This window comes from Yarrowia lipolytica, chromosome 1C (genome assembly GCF_001761485.1).
Source record: "Yarrowia lipolytica chromosome 1C, complete sequence".
In the NCBI taxonomy this organism is placed as follows: Eukaryota; Fungi; Ascomycota; class Dipodascomycetes; order Dipodascales; genus Yarrowia; species Yarrowia lipolytica.
Genome location: NC_090772.1, coordinates 2262288 through 2278491, shown reverse-complemented (window position 1 = coordinate 2278491; position 16204 = coordinate 2262288). Strand labels below are relative to the sequence as shown.

The following is a 16204-nucleotide window of genomic DNA, read 5'->3' as shown; positions in this document are numbered from 1 at the left end:
CGTGGTAAAGATCTAACGCTCTTTCCAGTCTCCAGTGCTCGAGTTATGTCCTACTAACTCACTCGTGGAAGTTTGTGAAAGTAGAAGTCTTGTTGCCTATCGACGACCGTCCCTGATCATCTGAGACCAGAACCTGTATTTTTCAAGAATAACGACGCCCTCTAGGTTTTGAAAGTCCATCCCCTAGTGATGCATCTTCAGTGCGCACGAGAGTGCTACTTAATGCTTCTGACAAGGAGACTGATATCCCCAACATCAGAAGACGATGGAGAGACCTCTCGTCGAGCGGTCTCATGAGTTATTGAGCGATATGATGAGTCCTCGAGCGGTCTGATTAGTTATCGAGCCGATAGACCTATGCGAGAATTCATTGCTGGAACATCCATTCATGTCTGAAGTTGTCTTGGATGTCCGAAACCAGCCACTCTTGAGGTGATGAGGCCAACTCCACGCCTTCCTGTCCAGAATGACAATACTGAGTCGACAAATCGTCCAAGAGCGGGATAAGACTAGCCACGGGGGTACTAGGAATGACAGCCAGTCAAGAAGAACGAATGGACCTGATGCAAGGCAAAGGCCGAACGAACCAGAGGTAACTAACCAATTTGGGGAAGAGATGGAATCAGTGGCCACACAGATGGATCGACTAGTACACCCGGAAAGCAGCCTGAAGATACAATGATGAATTGGTCAGGTGTTACCCAGATGGATCCTTCAACACTCCAGCCTGACCAAATCCATGACTAGCGTCGAACATCGTCAGAAGTGAACATTGTAAAGAATGTTCAAGATAATGTTACCACAAGACCTTCACATCATTTCGAACTGGCTGTTATATTCTCTCGAAATCGAATCAATTGACTTTAGTTGTTTAACAGAAATGGCTCACCCAATTCAGGAAGCACACCGCACACTGTGAGTCGTAGCATGCCTGTCTAAATCAATCAGTGAAAAAAAATCCGATTTTCAGCAGAAGATATGCTATTACATATTAAAACGGCAATGTGCTCTTTACTGAGATCGACTGTCTATATCCGCTCGCGAGAAAACTGTAAGATATGTGAGCTTTATCAACTACATTTTCTTTTGAACCCTCTACAGGATCGTTCAAGCTCGTTTCTGTCTCGATCATGCCGCTATTGTACTTGTAGAGCTCACATGAATCGATGGGAGTTGGAACCAGACTTATAATTTAGATCGCATCCGGATCCACGTGGTAATTGCAAGTTACGATGTAGTGAGCTCTCTAGAATAATTTCGAGAAGCCCGTTTCCGTGAGTTGTGATCGTTTCCGTGAGTTGTGATCGTTTCCGTGAGTTGTGATCGTTTCCGTGAGTTGTGATCGTTTCCGCGAGTTGTCTGGATCTGTTGCTTGGGCATCTTGATATTCAGCAGATGTTGGGTCACGAGCTATTCTCGTCAGTAATGTCCGTCAAGGCCAGAGCCATTCGATTCATCATGGAGGACCCGAATGTCTCGTTCAAAGGGGCTGATAATGTACGACTAAGTGCTGAATATGGAATAGATAATGAGAGTCGTTCTCTACCTCAGTGGAGGCGACGATGATGTGAGTGAGAGGATGACAACGAAAGTAAATCTGACTGTAGTGAGAACAATGAGTCTGGAGTTGAGATATATACAACGAAATAATGTAACAACAAACAACGTCATGTTATACATACCTGTGATCGTATTCAAAAACCACAATGATGATCGAAAAGCCGACTCCTTTACTCCATTTTCTTCATTGCAAGTAATAGTTAACATTACAGTATAGTATGTACTGCTTGAGAACGTGCTCCACTCCATTTAGCGGTGGTTTGGAGGTCTGGGAGCCAGTGTATAACTGATCCGATGCCACCTCTTGCAACCGACATATAGGGACACGTTCCGATAGTAGCACACACCAGAAAGAGATTCAGATACACAATCTGCCGGATCAACATTATGATTTTATCGAGTAATGGGAGAAACTCCGATTATATTCTATTTATACCAAATGATAGTAATGGGGAAAACTAATGTGATATTCTATTTTTACCAGATGGTAGTAATACGATACGTGCTGTATGTACTCTGTACTCTGTACTGATCTTCCGTGGTCTTCTACCATATTGGTAGCAAAAACATGTCAAGAACTTTTGAAACATTTAAAACATTAAAAGGTTTAAAAGGTTTAAAACATTTATGAGATTTAAGACGTTTAAAAACATTTAAAATATTAAAAAAATAAAATTAAACATTTAACACATTCAAAACATTTAAAGATTAAACATTTAAAAGATTTAAAACATTAAATGTTTAACGACCTCACTGTTACACAGTGATAACTGCTATCATGGTCTCCACTGCTCCATGACTCTTGGCGCGCGGTAACAGCTGCATCAACTTCAGTAAACGTGTTAATAATTATCGTGTCTGTTAGATCAAACCTTATTCGAACCAGTACTCGAGGGACCCAGATACGGTAAACTGTATGAGATGATTATCTTTTAATAGATCATTTTTTTGGGGATAATTAATCAACGTTTATTTATTTCCAAGCTGTTACAATTATAGTATCGTAAAAGTCCATTGTTGTTTATCTTTAAAAACGACCTTTAACCTTATCACACAAGCAGCTGCACCACACCATAGATGCACGCTTATCGCTCGCCTATCACTGGTGCAGTTAGAGATAAGCCATATTGGCATTTGTTGATGGAGTCGAGGATATGAAAACAGCCATTCAGGACACTGACAAACGAGAGCTATACAATGGCCAAGTCTGTTTTGCCGATTGTTCCGATTTTCCCGATTTTTCCGACTTTTCCGATCCCATTAATAAACATTGAGTTGCGGCATGGACTGCTGTGATAAGCAGTCTCGGGGCTTGGGGAAAACGAGAAGTCTTGGGACAATTAACACAAGATGTCGCGTCGTGTCGTAAGTTATCGCCGTTACAGTTAACTTTAACTACAATCAAGATCAGGGAGTTTACTGTACGTGATAGTGTTCATGATGATGTCGTGGGTGTCTACAATGTTGATCTTCAGTTGGAAAAAGTCGGTACATCTAAAATGTGCAAGGATAATGAGCTATAAACCGACTGAAGTAATCACCAGAGTCCTTTCAAATAATATCACTCTTATCTGAACGGTTTATCCAACGTATCCGATTGGCTGTCACAATGTTCTTGGCTCTCTTCCTCCTCAGTAGCCCGTATCGCGGGCCTGCAGGGCTTATCTGCTATCAATGAGACTCGATCCGTGACACGTCTGTATATATATTTTGCGTGTTGGAGCACAAAATGAAAATAAAAAACACTACAACAATATGATCGATGTACCTCTATCTCAAGGAACAGGCTATGGAGTCGTTCTAGGCGCCGGTCTAGGATTTTCCGTGGTGATGGTCTTCATCACCTGGGCACTACGACGATACCAGCGCGAAGTCATGTCTTCAGAGGAATTTTCTACTGCCTCTCGATCGGTCAAGGCTGGTCTGATTGCCGCGTCGGTGGTATCTTCATGGACTTGGGCAGCCACTCTTCTGCAGTCCTCCTCTCAAGCCTACAAGAATGGAGTGTCTGGACCTCTTTGGTACGCTACTGGAGCAACTACCCAGGTTGTACTGTTTGCCACATTGGCTATTGAACTCAAACGAAGAGCTCCGGGAGCTCATACTTATTTGGAAGTAGTCAAGATGCGGTTCGGACCTGCTGGACATGCGGTCTTCATGGTATTTGCGCTCATGACCAACACTCTGGTGACTCTGATGCTTCTGACCGGCGGCTCCGCCGTAGTCAACGATCTCACCGGAATGCATGTAGCGGCTGCTTGCATTCTTCTTCCTCTTGGAGTGGTTTTGTTTACTCTGTTTGGAGGCATCAAGGCCACCTTTATCACCGACTACATCAACAACATTGTGCTGTTGATAATGATCATTCTCTTTGCCTTCACCACCTACTCAAACCACGAAGTTCTTGGTTCGCCCGGCAAAGTCTACGATCTTCTGGTTGAACGAGCTCTCCAGCTCCCTGTCAAGGGCAACGAGCAGGGCTCCTATCTGACCATCAAGTCTTATGATGGAGCCATCTTTTTTGTCATGAACATTATCGGAGGTTTTGGAACCGTCTTTCTTGACAACGGATACTGGAACAAGGCCATTGCCGCCTCTCCCGCTGCTGCTCTTCCCGGATATGTGCTTGGAGGTCTGGCTTGGTTTGCCATCCCATGGCTGTGCGCTACAACCATGGGCCTGGCTTGTCTTGCTCTCGAGGGCACTCCTTCCTTCCCAGGCTACCCTGGCCGTCTATCTGCTGAAGACGTAAATGCCGGCTTGACTCTCCCTGCAGCAGCCGTTGCTCTTTTGGGCAAGGCCGGAGCTGGGTGTGCGCTGGTTATGGTGTTCATGGCCGTGACCTCGGCCTATTCTTCGGAGCTCATCTCGGTCTCCACCATTTTCACCTACGACATCTACAAGGGCTACATTAACCCCAAGGCCACCGGTAAGAAACTGATTATGGCATCTCACGCCGCAGTGGTGGTCTTTGGAGTGGCCACCGCTTGCTTCGCCATTGGACTCTACTACATTGGTGTGTCGATGGGCTTCCTCTACCTGCTCATGGGCAGTATCATTTCGGCTGCGGTAATTCCCGCCGTCCTCACTCTCCTATGGAGCGGTCTCAACTTCTGGGCCGCAGTCCTCTCCCCTCCCCTGGGATTCTGTTTTGCCATCACCGCGTGGTTGGTCACTACCAAGAGTCTGGAGGGCGAAATCAACGTCGAAACAGCCGGCACCAACCTCCCAATGCTTGCTGGTAACGTTGTGGCCCTATTGACTCCAGCTATCACCATCCCACTATTCACTCTCATCTTCGGAATGGACAATTACGACTTTGAAAAGTTCAAGCAAATCACTCGAGCCGACGATTCAGAGTTCTGGAAGGTGGATGCGGTAGAAGAGCTTGGAGGATCAGACGAAGTCGCTTCCATCAGAGAAAAGAAGCAGGCAAATGCCCCCAACAAGTCTACTGGGGAATCCTCCGCTCCTGAGAACGGAATGGTGGCCGAATACGAAGTCGATGACTCTCTGTCTGATGAAGCTCCCATCCATATCGAAGAACTGGATCCTGCTGAGAAAGCGCTGCTCGACAAGTACGCCAAAATCTCACGAATTATTACCATCGTCATGGCAGTTTGTCTGCTGGTCCTCTGGCCTATGACAATGTATGGAACGGGCTACGTCTTTTCCAAGAAGTTTTTCACCGGCTGGGTTGCAGTCGGCTTCGTCTGGATCTTCTTCTCAACCATCATGGTGATTATCTACCCCCTGTGGGAGTCGCGACAGGGTATCTTCGAGACCCTCCGAGGCTTGTACTGGGACTGTACCGGACAAACTTGGAAGCTGCGAAGATGGCAGAGCCAGACGGAGAATAAGCAGATGGCAGCTCATGGAGTCACTAGAACAATTTCCCACATTGAGAGACTCCAGGGGGAGGAGGTTGAGTCCGAAGAAGGAGTGCAGGTCACAAAGGTGGACAATTAGATTAGAAAGCAGGGTGTTTACTAGCCACATTAATTAATTGAATTGAATTGAGTTGTATTTTGGTCTTTGTATGTCCGGTGGACTTGACAGAACTATTGTACATTGCATTACAAGTACAGTACAGTACAGTACAGTACAGTACAGTAGGTAAAAACATATAAATAAACAGTTTGATGCAAAATAATTGAAACCACCAACACAATCCTCCTTTTTACTTTTGATGGTCTTCGTATTTCTGTTGGCATCTATCGAGAAACGCTATTGTAACCTAGCCCGGGACTCCTTATCAACGAGTGCAACTACAACTCGAATATGCTGAGTTTAATAGCAAATTAGTAGAACAGAGACATTCCGAGGCATCTTACAGAGATGCATGTAACTGTTCTTTGAAAGCTCTACTCCGAGAGTTCTTCCCAAACTTCAAACCGGCAAAAGATGGCGCGCACTGAGCACGGGCACCAGCTGACCTTGCCACCGATGGACTCAGCAGGTCACCAAATCGAGCATTTATATGCCCAGGTGAAAATATGACACCTATTTATGCCCAAACACGGCTTCTAGTTCGATCAGCTTCAGTCTAAGCTCCAGAGAGATCACAGTTGGGTGGGTCTGTAGGATACACCTCGTGTCTTGGGTACTCAATTTCCGCTGCCATACAGCGACTTTACTTTTGCCATTTGAAACAGTGTCTACCAGCCTCCCTCTCTGCTCTTAAGACGTCAGATATTGTCCTCGACCTTTTGTATTCTTCAAGTAAAAACAAACAAACGGAATACCACATCCAACCAACCAAAACTACCATGAATTCTAGGATAGAAGGCTACAGAATGAAGTTTGATATCCTTTCCAATTTCATATGAATATCGAAAATCTTCGAAACTCATGTTACAATCGCCTTCTCACCCTGTGGAATGTTCTTCAATGACAGAATGTTCGAGTAAAAAAGAAAGTTTCATCATCGTATTCGCATAACCTTAATTTCGTCATAGGTCTTGGTTCATCTCTACAATGGCTACGGTCTATATACTACCAAAATATTCTGATATTTTTGTGATTCATCTGTGTACCATCTATTGTACGCTCCCATCACCGTCTCACATCATCTCTGGTTTTCTTTCTCATATTTTTCTTTCGACAAGGTTCTCTGTCTTTTGACAAAGTTCTCTTTCCTTCGTCCATGCCGTGATCGACAGCAATATTTGCCACTAATGCAACTCTGACGAGGTCTTTCGAAACTTATTACTCTCCTCCAGCTCTATATAAACCCCCTCCATCCCCCTGTTTGTTCATCATCAGAAATCGACCAGTCTCTCAGCTTTTGCAGGGGATTCGGTCACTTCGAGAGCTGCTGACACTGCCGAGCGGACGCTATGAAACTGTACGTGTCTTGCGCGTGCGGACATTCACTTCACTCCTATCAGGACACAACTTGAGCTTTCTCTTCTTGTCGAGTTGGAGAGTCAGCACACCTCTCTTCATGCATCTACGGGATGGAGCTATGACGAGCAAAAGATTCGCAATCTACTCAGGAGCTCCTTCTCTCAGATGGTTCGCAACCACGGGTGAAATTCCCAGCATGAGAAACACTTTGGGGTCTGCTCTACTGGTCCTGTCGCAGGATAGTATTCCAGAAGTTGCAGAGCGGAAGCAGCAAAGTCTCTGCTACGACGCAATTGTTGAAACTGATTAAAACCGTGCGTGAAGAACGCATGAGCGAGTAACTAAGACGTGAAGCTGAGCGTAAGCTACGAAGCTGCCGAGTGAAAGAAAAACCCCTCAGTACATGCACTAAGAGGACGCAGGGTGATGACGAGTTGGAGGCTTAGCAAGCCGCTCATGAATCCTGTCTCCGTGGATATGAAGCAGTGACGGACATGAAACATTGTCCATGAGCTCTCCGACGGTATGGGTAGCTCCCTTGGGTGTAACTCCCTGCATGGATAATAACTCTGAATGCTTTGGAGGGATGGACTTTCGTTTGAACAGTCATATGTCTCCTCCATCTGCTGTTGACTTGGTATCAACACACCAGGAATCACGGTAAAGAGAACCGCTGACACACGATCCGAACCTGATCCAGCTGGTTCCGCCTGAGCATGAGCGTCTGCGAAGACCGCCATTGAGCAAAGCGTTTGTGCCTAACCTGCCAGACCGCCAGAGCAAAGAGCTAGTCCGAGCCGCATTGAGCCAGAACTAGAGCCGCCGACCGACAAATGCCAACAACAGAACACTAAGACAACGCAGAAAAGCCGCCTGGAGCTGCACGATGGTGAAATTCCACCAGCCACCAGAGCAGGAGACGTTGTAGCGACTGAGACACGTTAAGTTATGCCAGCACAAGAGTGACACTGTGAAACGATGACGACAGCGCGAAGGTGAAACTGTGAACTGCGAGAGCAGAATGCCAGCACCTTGATAGCATGGGCCAGAGCCAATCAGTAAGAGCCCGAGCCATGGCGATAAGCCAGTGAGTGCCGATGAGCCCATAAGAGCTAAGTGTTTCTTGCCAATGAGAGCCAGAGCCTTTGAGCCTGAGCCAATAAGAGCAACAAGAATATGTGATGAGAGCTACGGAGCCATACGATCATCCAAGAGCCAGTAAGTGCTGCAATGCCAGTAAGAATCATTCGAGCAGTCGGAGATCCAACGATCAGATTCGCATTCAGAAAGGATGTAGGCGTGGAACCTCGCTACGAGGATGTACACCTGCCGAACCTTTAGATTATACAACAAGAGGATGTAAGCACTGAGCTGAACCTCTGGGGATAATACATTATGGACCATTGAAGTCCCACCCAAATCATCACCAGTAGTTATCTGCACGAGTAGTTCTGTTTGCAGTTGCATGAGTAGTTCTGTTGAATTGTAGATGAAGTCAAGGTATGGAGTGCAGGTACAGTTGTCACAGTGTTTTACTTGTAGTTTCTATACTCTACTCAAGTCAACATCCTGTTGTATTTTTTTATTTTTTTTAAAGGTTCAGGTATAGTAAACGATTGAATAAGAAATATTAGAAAAATCAGCATCAAATATACAGACTATATAAACTTTTCAATACCAACAACGAAAATTTCCTGATTCGGTAATATATTACCCATCTTAAAGGGAAAAAACTTGGGAAAAGTCTACTTTTTTACTCCATAAATCCGTATATTGCTATATAATTCAATAATATATATACTGTACGACCTATTTTCAAAGTACCAAACAGCCCCACACCTGCTATAGTCGAAGTTTATGACTAGTAGCTGCCGACACCAACAGCCCCCTACTGTTGATGTTTCGACGCTAGTCATGGGTTTGGTCTCATCAGGGCAGCCAGTCCCCCGTTGTGCTTGACGCGCAAATAAAAAAGTGGTGAAAAATCCACTGAGCCCACACCGCAATAATCCGACACCCCACCACACAACTGACATTGTGTTTAGTACACTGAAAAAGAGCCGTCACCGCAAAAGAGCCAACATCCCAACAAGAGCCAACACCGCAAAAAGAGCCAACACCGCTAATAGAGCCAACACCCGAAAGAAAAAAAAAAGAGCACTGGGGGGCACCCGAGACTTACTTGCATCACTGGAAAGAAGCGTCAGACCTAGACCACGTGAGGCTGGGGGGCGTGGTCAAAAGGTAAGAAAAGTGGCATCTCTGCGAGATTCCGGTTTCCGGAGGTCTGGCTGAATCCACCGCCTCGGGCAATCTTCTGTAAAGGAAATTGAGACACTAGAGGGATGGGGACTCCCCTTCCCAATCGAGTCTCACGACGTTTCTTCCTATTCAAAACTGCCAGAAGAAGCTGAGACGACCCTGATCCGTGGTAGACTCCAAGGAACGGAAACGAGGCTGCTCTATAGGGCCTTGGGAGGAACTTTCCATCACCCCAACGCTGCATCACCTGCTTTCCGGCCCTGGCTCTGTAACCTCCTTACAGAGTGGGTCCTCCACCGGCACTATGTGCCAAATGGAGGGGAGCCAAGGCTACCTTCCGCTGTGTTAGTATCGCTCTAGAGTTTTCAAAGGCTTCCGTGGAATCAGCACATGGCTCTTTGACCGCTCACTTGAAGTGACACAGACACAAAGAGCTAGGGATCGTGAAAACTCACCGAAAAGCCCACCTGAAACGAGTCGATGCCCGTTCATCTAGTCGTAGAAGATGTGTCGTAATATAGTCGTAGAAGTGTCGTGAATGATGTAGTAGATGATTTCGTAAAGTGAGGAGAGATAAGGAAGAAGAATAGAAGACCACAAACATCTTCAGAATAAGCTAAGGTGGGAATGCATTCAGACATTGTGGTATAATGTTGCGGCTCTTCACCTTAATTTGTATGTTTTGTTAGTCGTTTTACCGTAATAGGAAAAAAATATAAAATATACACGATGTATATTCCCAGGATATAATCCCTTATCCTATATGTATTTCTAATTGTATTGAATAGATGTCACAACTATCAATATATTTTAAGGTTGAGATAATGCAATGGAGTGCATATAAATGAAACTTTGTGAATGTGGGCAGTGAGCTGTTGGTGATTTAATTAGATTTCTCATGATTGTAACATATTATTTGCTGTATCTATATTATTTGCTGTATCTATAATGGTGTTATTGAGAGCCTCGTAAAACAAATTAACAAATTGCAGTAATTTTTGAGGGATTTAGGGAATTGTTCTTTAAAATACGCGACCTGATCTGCCTGAGCATGTGGTCAGAATTTTAGATGCAGAGTTATCATTGCGAAAACCAAAAATCAAGGAAATAATGTGAGACAAGTAGTAACAGATCCAGCCCTTGTACTTGTACTGGCTTTTCCCAAAAACATCTACCGGTCCAATCATTACACGGTTATCAATCAACTTTCTTAGGTACTGTATTTGGAATCCACCTCGTAATGACTAAAAAGAGACCCCCTCCCCAAAAAGAGCGACTGAGATGATACATGACGAGATCAAAGTTCGATGCCATCCAGAGGGCTTTATTCTGCTGCATAAGATTAGCCACATCAGAACTTCTGGCACTGATCGACGTGTGAATTGGCACCAACTACAGATATACGAGTTGTCGTAATATGACTATCGGTGGTTTCGAGGTCTGTCTGGAAAAAACTATTCAGGCTGGTTATAGTGTCTGGAAGTAAATAATGTTGAATGTTGTTTCCAAGAATCGGACAGGAGAAAAAGGTGTAGGTTGGTGTTAGGATCTGGTAGTATCTGAGCGTACCCATTATCTGATGCCAGCGCCAGTTCTCTTGGCCGTTGTTCCATAAACGACCCCTACCTATTTCCATCCCGCAAGGATGACTCAAGTCAGTAAGCCTTTCGAAGAGTTCAATACGTGGGTCGTATATGACCGTGAGAACGGATCGTAGATGATTTACATTAGGTCTAAAAAACGCTGCTCCGCATTGTGACTATTACGACATCTGATACTTGGAAAACAAGATACAGTGCTTCAAGACAATTAATACATTAATTATATATCCCACCCACACCATCCCAACTTCCCCATAGAATGCCCTATCCCTCTCCCGGCATCCCCTCCATCATCCCTGGAAGATGTGATTGAGAAGACCACAACCCGAAGACTCGAGCACTTTCTCCCTCGCACACAGAGGTGATTGAGAACGAGGGTTCCAGAGCTTTTCCCCTCACACACGGATGTGATTGAGAAGGACACGCAACCCGAAGGTTCAAGTGCTTTCTCCCCCACACACGGATGTGATTAGAAGGCCAAACAACCCGAAGGTTCCAGGATTCTCCGTCACACACTCCAAGCAGCCACAATCCAAGGCTGACGGCCTCCCACCACCCCCCATCTTCCACTGCTCATCACCTTCCAACTCCCCTCGTCTTCCAGCCCTCGTCACCTTCCAACTCCCCTCATCTACCATCCACCACCCCCTTCCAACTCCCCTCATCTACCATCCACCACCCACCACCCCTCACTCTCCCCACACCTCCTGTCTTGCAAACAAGTCCCCCCGAATCCACTCCTCCCTTCCACCACCAAGAGCACCAACGTCTATGCTCCAACATCACCAGTGCCAAAATTATCATCGATAGCAAGTAAAAAAGTAAATCTCACAAACCGGTTCCGCCGAGAACGTGAGTGACGCTAGTCTGGTTTCGTCTCTGTACAATCAGACTCCCCTCTTGGGACGCGAAGGGTGATTGCAAGTTGGTTTGAAACTGACTGGGTTGTAGCGTCGTATCTAAAGACGAAAATCGTCAGTAGACACGGGGTTTCCGGGGCACTCCCTATGAGACTCTGTCCCTGAGTTCATAGCATGCTTGGAACCTGGGCATGGTTAACGCACACCCTCCCTGTAAACAAAGTAAATTCCTCCCTGGGATTGAGATGCCCCCCTGGAGACTCTGGCCTGACTGGTGCCTATCCGACACCCTCGGATGACGCAGTCGTTTGGCTCATAGCTCTTCGGGAAGCACCCGTCTATGACTAGTGCTACCTATGGTAGTAACTAGATCGTAGGACGCCCATCTGTGTTAGTAAGTTGAAAAAATGTGATGGAGAAGACATGGCAACTGTGGGGACTCCTCTTGAGCTGAGACACTTGGTTGAACGGCGATCAAGGTGCTGGAAACATAGATACCTGTAGTATGTTGTTTGCCTGTGTCACTATTGTGCCGTTTTTGTGTCGCGTTTGTGTCACTTGGTGTTGTGTTTGTTTCACATGGATTGACTGTGGGTATCAGTCGTAGAAAAAAGTTGGCGGTCATGGCGACAGTGACTGTAATTGAAGCGTCATCGGTTGTTGTAATGATACCGTGATCTTCCATAGTGTTGTTTGATGTTGTGTGATGTTGTGTGTCACGCTGTTTGTGTCACAAACACACGACTTGTTTCACAACGACGCGAAAAAGTCCCCAGTGGTGCCAGTCGAACGGAAGAAAGCATAAATACTCACTCAAGCCGCCTCTTTCTTAGCCGGCGACAAAAAGAAGCCGTCTTTTTCAGTGTTAGAGACGAAACACGTACTTGGCGGATTCTTGGCGATGATGGTTAACATGAATAGAGGATTCTGGAGAATCTGTAAATCGGGGGTATATTTATATTACACAAACAGACAATTAAGCTATAGCCAATATGCCACCTTAAATTATGGCCTGATTTTTACGTGCGGGGTTCGTATCAAGATGGATTATATAAAACCACGAATTCGACTCCATTCAACTCCAATTTTGACGATGTTCTTTTTTTTGGTTCGAAGTAGTGCATACATACTAAAGTTTTAATCTCATTAGTCCCTGCATTATCAACGCTAACACCAGATATATATCTCTGGTGTTGTTTTATGCCCGACGAAATAAGCTTCGTGAAAATGGCCTGATTTTCTGTAAAAAGTGGCCTGATTATCGGGGAAGTTTATGGCACCACAAGTTTATGGCACCGCAAGTTTATGGCACCGCAAGTTTATGGCACTACATTTAAGGTTACTCAACAGCTTGTTTATAGCTTAAATATTCTCAACAGCTTTCTTCGAAAAGATCATATATGGGGCGTATATCTACTAATATTCAACTAACTCTATATATAATTATTTCAACCTGTGGGACATTATCCTCAGTTTGTGTGTCATGTCGTTTGTGAAGAATTAATTGGGAAGTTTAACGTTCTCATTTAAATCTGTCAAATTACTCAACAGATTAATGACATTTTGTTGAGTAACCTTAATCTGGGTTCCCCTCACTTGAAGAAATAGGAAATAGGTATTCTCAGGTGAGTCTTTCGAGTCACATGACCACCATCCAATCTTCTAAAAAATCTGCTTACTAAGATTACCTTCACAATGAGAGGCTTCTGTCGGTGGCCCCTAACCCTAATTGCCACTTTGGGTATGAATCACACTGGGAGATAAATCGGAGATCAGTACAGTACAGTACTGTAGTCGCCTATTCCACTTGTTTCCAGATGGCTTCGTCTCGACTTGCAAGGCCATTGTCGGTAACCACTGGAACGCCCCCTGTCCTCTGGTCTTGCTCACAACCCCCTCACTTCAGCGCTCCCCTCGTGGCCACGCCCGAAGACATGATGGCAAATGTCCAGTAGTCCATCCCCGACATCCTGGATAATATGGACATCAGTCAAGAGACCCTGGATATTGCCTGGTCTATCTTTGCGCCTTCAACTTCGCTTCATGACATCTACATGTATGTCAACCTTGTGACCCAAACCAGACGTTCTCAAGCCCCTTCCACTCGAACCTCAGCTACGGATATATCTGCTCGGGCTCCAGCGCCGGCTTTTTCACCTCATACAGAGGCTATTCTTCCTGTTAAACCTGCTGTTTTTCCGTCCTTCGTCTGACAAACCTGCGACAGACAAGACGATCTGGCTAGATCGAGACGTCCTCGGTGAAAGATCTATGGCTATGGGTACAATGCTTGCACTTGTCTCAAAATGGAGATTAGCAAAACCGTTAGGTCTGTTATTGTGTCCGGTGAAAAGAAATTGTTCTCTCATATTCTGAAATAACAAAGGATATTTAGAGTTCAATTTGCCACTCGATACGATGAACCTTATTCAATAAGCGAGCCAACCTTCGATAGCTCGAAAGAATCACATTGAGAAAAATGCTGGTATACATCTACCACTTGGATCATCTAATATATATTCCTTCAATTATTGTGTGATAATCTCAATTTCTAACCCCTATGATGAGACGTTTCTCGAATCTTCTACAGCGCTCTCTTTCTTTCGTTTATGCAATGATCGCCACTAATATTTGCCACTAACGCACCTCTGACACCACGAGTTGAAACCCAATTCGGCCTCCTCATCAATATAAAAGGCCCTTAGTCGGCCCTGTTTTTCTAGTATCAGAAGTCGATCAGTCTCTCAGCCTTTGCAGAGGATTTGACCACTTCGAGAGATGCTGACACTGCTGAGCGAAAGTAAGGAAGCAGTATACTTGTCTTGCGCGAGCAGACATTCACAGTTCATTCCTACCATGACGCAACTTGAGTTCTCTTATGTTGCCGAGCTGGAGGGTCAGCACACCTCTCTTCATGCATCTACGGGATGGAGCTATGACGAGCAAAGATTCGCAATCTACTCAGGAGTTCCTTCTCTCAGATGGTTCGCAACCACGGGTGAAATTCCCAGCATGAGCAACAATTTGAGGTCTGCTCTACTGGTCCTGTCGCAAGGCAGTATTCCAGAAGTTGCTGAGCGGAGGCTGCAAAGCCTCTGCTACGACGTAACTGTTGAGACTGATTAAAACCATGTGTGAAGAACGCATGAGCGAGTAACTAAGACGTGAAGCTGAGCGTAAGCTACGAAGCTGCCGAGTGAAAGGAAACCCCTCAGTACATGCACTAAGAGGACGCAGGGTGATGACGAGCTGGAGGCTTAGCAAGCCGCTCATGAATCCTGTCTCCGTGGATATGAAGCAGTGACGGACACGAAACATTGTCCAAGAGCTCTCCGAAGGTATGGGTAGCTCCCTTGGGTGCAACTCCCTGCATGGGTAATAACTCCTGAATGCTTTGGAAGGATGGACTGTCGTTTGAACAGTCATGTCTCCTCCATCTGCTGTTGGCTTGGTATCAGCACACCAGGAATCACGGTTAAGAGAACAGCTGACCCACGATCCGAACCTGATCCAGCTTGTTCCGCCTGAGCATAAGCGTCTGCAAAGACCGCCACCGAGCAAAGTGTTTGTGCCCAACCTGCCAGACCGCCAGAGCAAAGAGCCAGTCCGAGCCGCAAAGAGCCAGAACTAGAGCCGCCGACCGACAAATGCCAACAACAACAACACTAAGATAACGCTGAAAAGGCCGCCTGGAGCTGTATGATGGTGAAATTCCACCAGCCCCCAGAGCAGGAGACGTTGTAGCGACTGAGACACGTTAAGTTATGCCAGCACAAGAGTGACACTGTGAAACGATGACGACAGCGCGAAGGTGAAACTGTGAACTGCGAGAGCTGAAGGCCAGCACCTTGAGAACATGTGCCAGAGCGAAAGAGCCAAAGCCATGACGATAAGCCAGTGAGTGCCAATGAGCCCATAAGAGCTAAGTGTTTCTTGCCAATGAGAGCCAGAGCTGAAACAAGCCAGAGCCATTAAGAGCAGAGAGGACCAGAGCCAACGAGCTTGCGTCTGAGCCCCACAGAGGAGCCACGAGCACAAAAGGCAGTCTGAAGTTGATCTTCATGATCCAAGATTCGCATTCAGAAAGGATGTAGGCAGTCGAACCTCGACATGAGGATGTAGACAAGACCGAACCTTTAATCTATAGAAAAGAGGATGTAAGCAAACAGCTGAACCTCTGGGGATAATATATTCGGACCACTGAGTCCCACCCAAATTGCAAATTGTAGTTGTGATACGTTGTACTTGTAGATGAGCCATGGTAGATGAATTGTAAAGTACACTTGAGGTCCAGGAACGGATTTCAATTGAGCGCTAGCAGTGTCATAGTGATATTAAACGTCCATAGTGGACCTTCAAATGGAATCCAAATATTTTTCAGATACTTTTATTTATTTGAATATATATATGATATATTTTGGGTTCACTAGCGATGGTCATTTCGTGTATTCACCAATTTTATTGCAAAAATCATGGGGACTCCCTCACAAAACTGGCAGAAGTGATTCAATAAAACTAAAACAACCAGAAATGACGCAATAAATTCCAAAATGTACCAGGAACTTATCCTAA

At 45.5% G+C, this 16204-nt stretch overlaps 1 protein-coding gene and 3 pseudogenes across 1 annotated transcript; 1 reads left to right on the top strand and 3 right to left on the bottom strand.

Annotated features, from left to right (window-relative positions):
* Positions 1 to 3315: 3315 nt before the first annotated feature.
* YALI1_C22751g (uncharacterized protein) lies at positions 3316 to 5529 on the top strand (the record flags this gene model as incomplete). Its single annotated transcript, XM_501881.3, has 1 exon — positions 3316 to 5529. The coding sequence occupies one exon, from the start codon at positions 3316 to 3318 to the stop codon at positions 5527 to 5529; it is 2214 nt and encodes a 737-aa protein (XP_501881.3).
* Positions 5530 to 7317: 1788 nt separating this feature from the next.
* Positions 7318 to 7467, bottom strand: YALI1_C22710g (Compare to YALI0C15785g, Misc non-coding, no similarity; annotated as a pseudogene).
* Positions 7468 to 14855: 7388 nt separating this feature from the next.
* On the bottom strand, positions 14856 to 15248 carry YALI1_C22632g (Compare to YALI0C15741g, Misc non-coding, highly similar to uniprot|Q6CHB7 Yarrowia lipolytica YALI0A10461g; annotated as a pseudogene).
* A 306-nt stretch (positions 15249 to 15554) lies between these two features.
* YALI1_C22627g (Compare to YALI0C15719g, Misc non-coding, no similarity) lies at positions 15555 to 15695 on the bottom strand (annotated as a pseudogene).
* Positions 15696 to 16204: the final 509 nt, after the last annotated feature.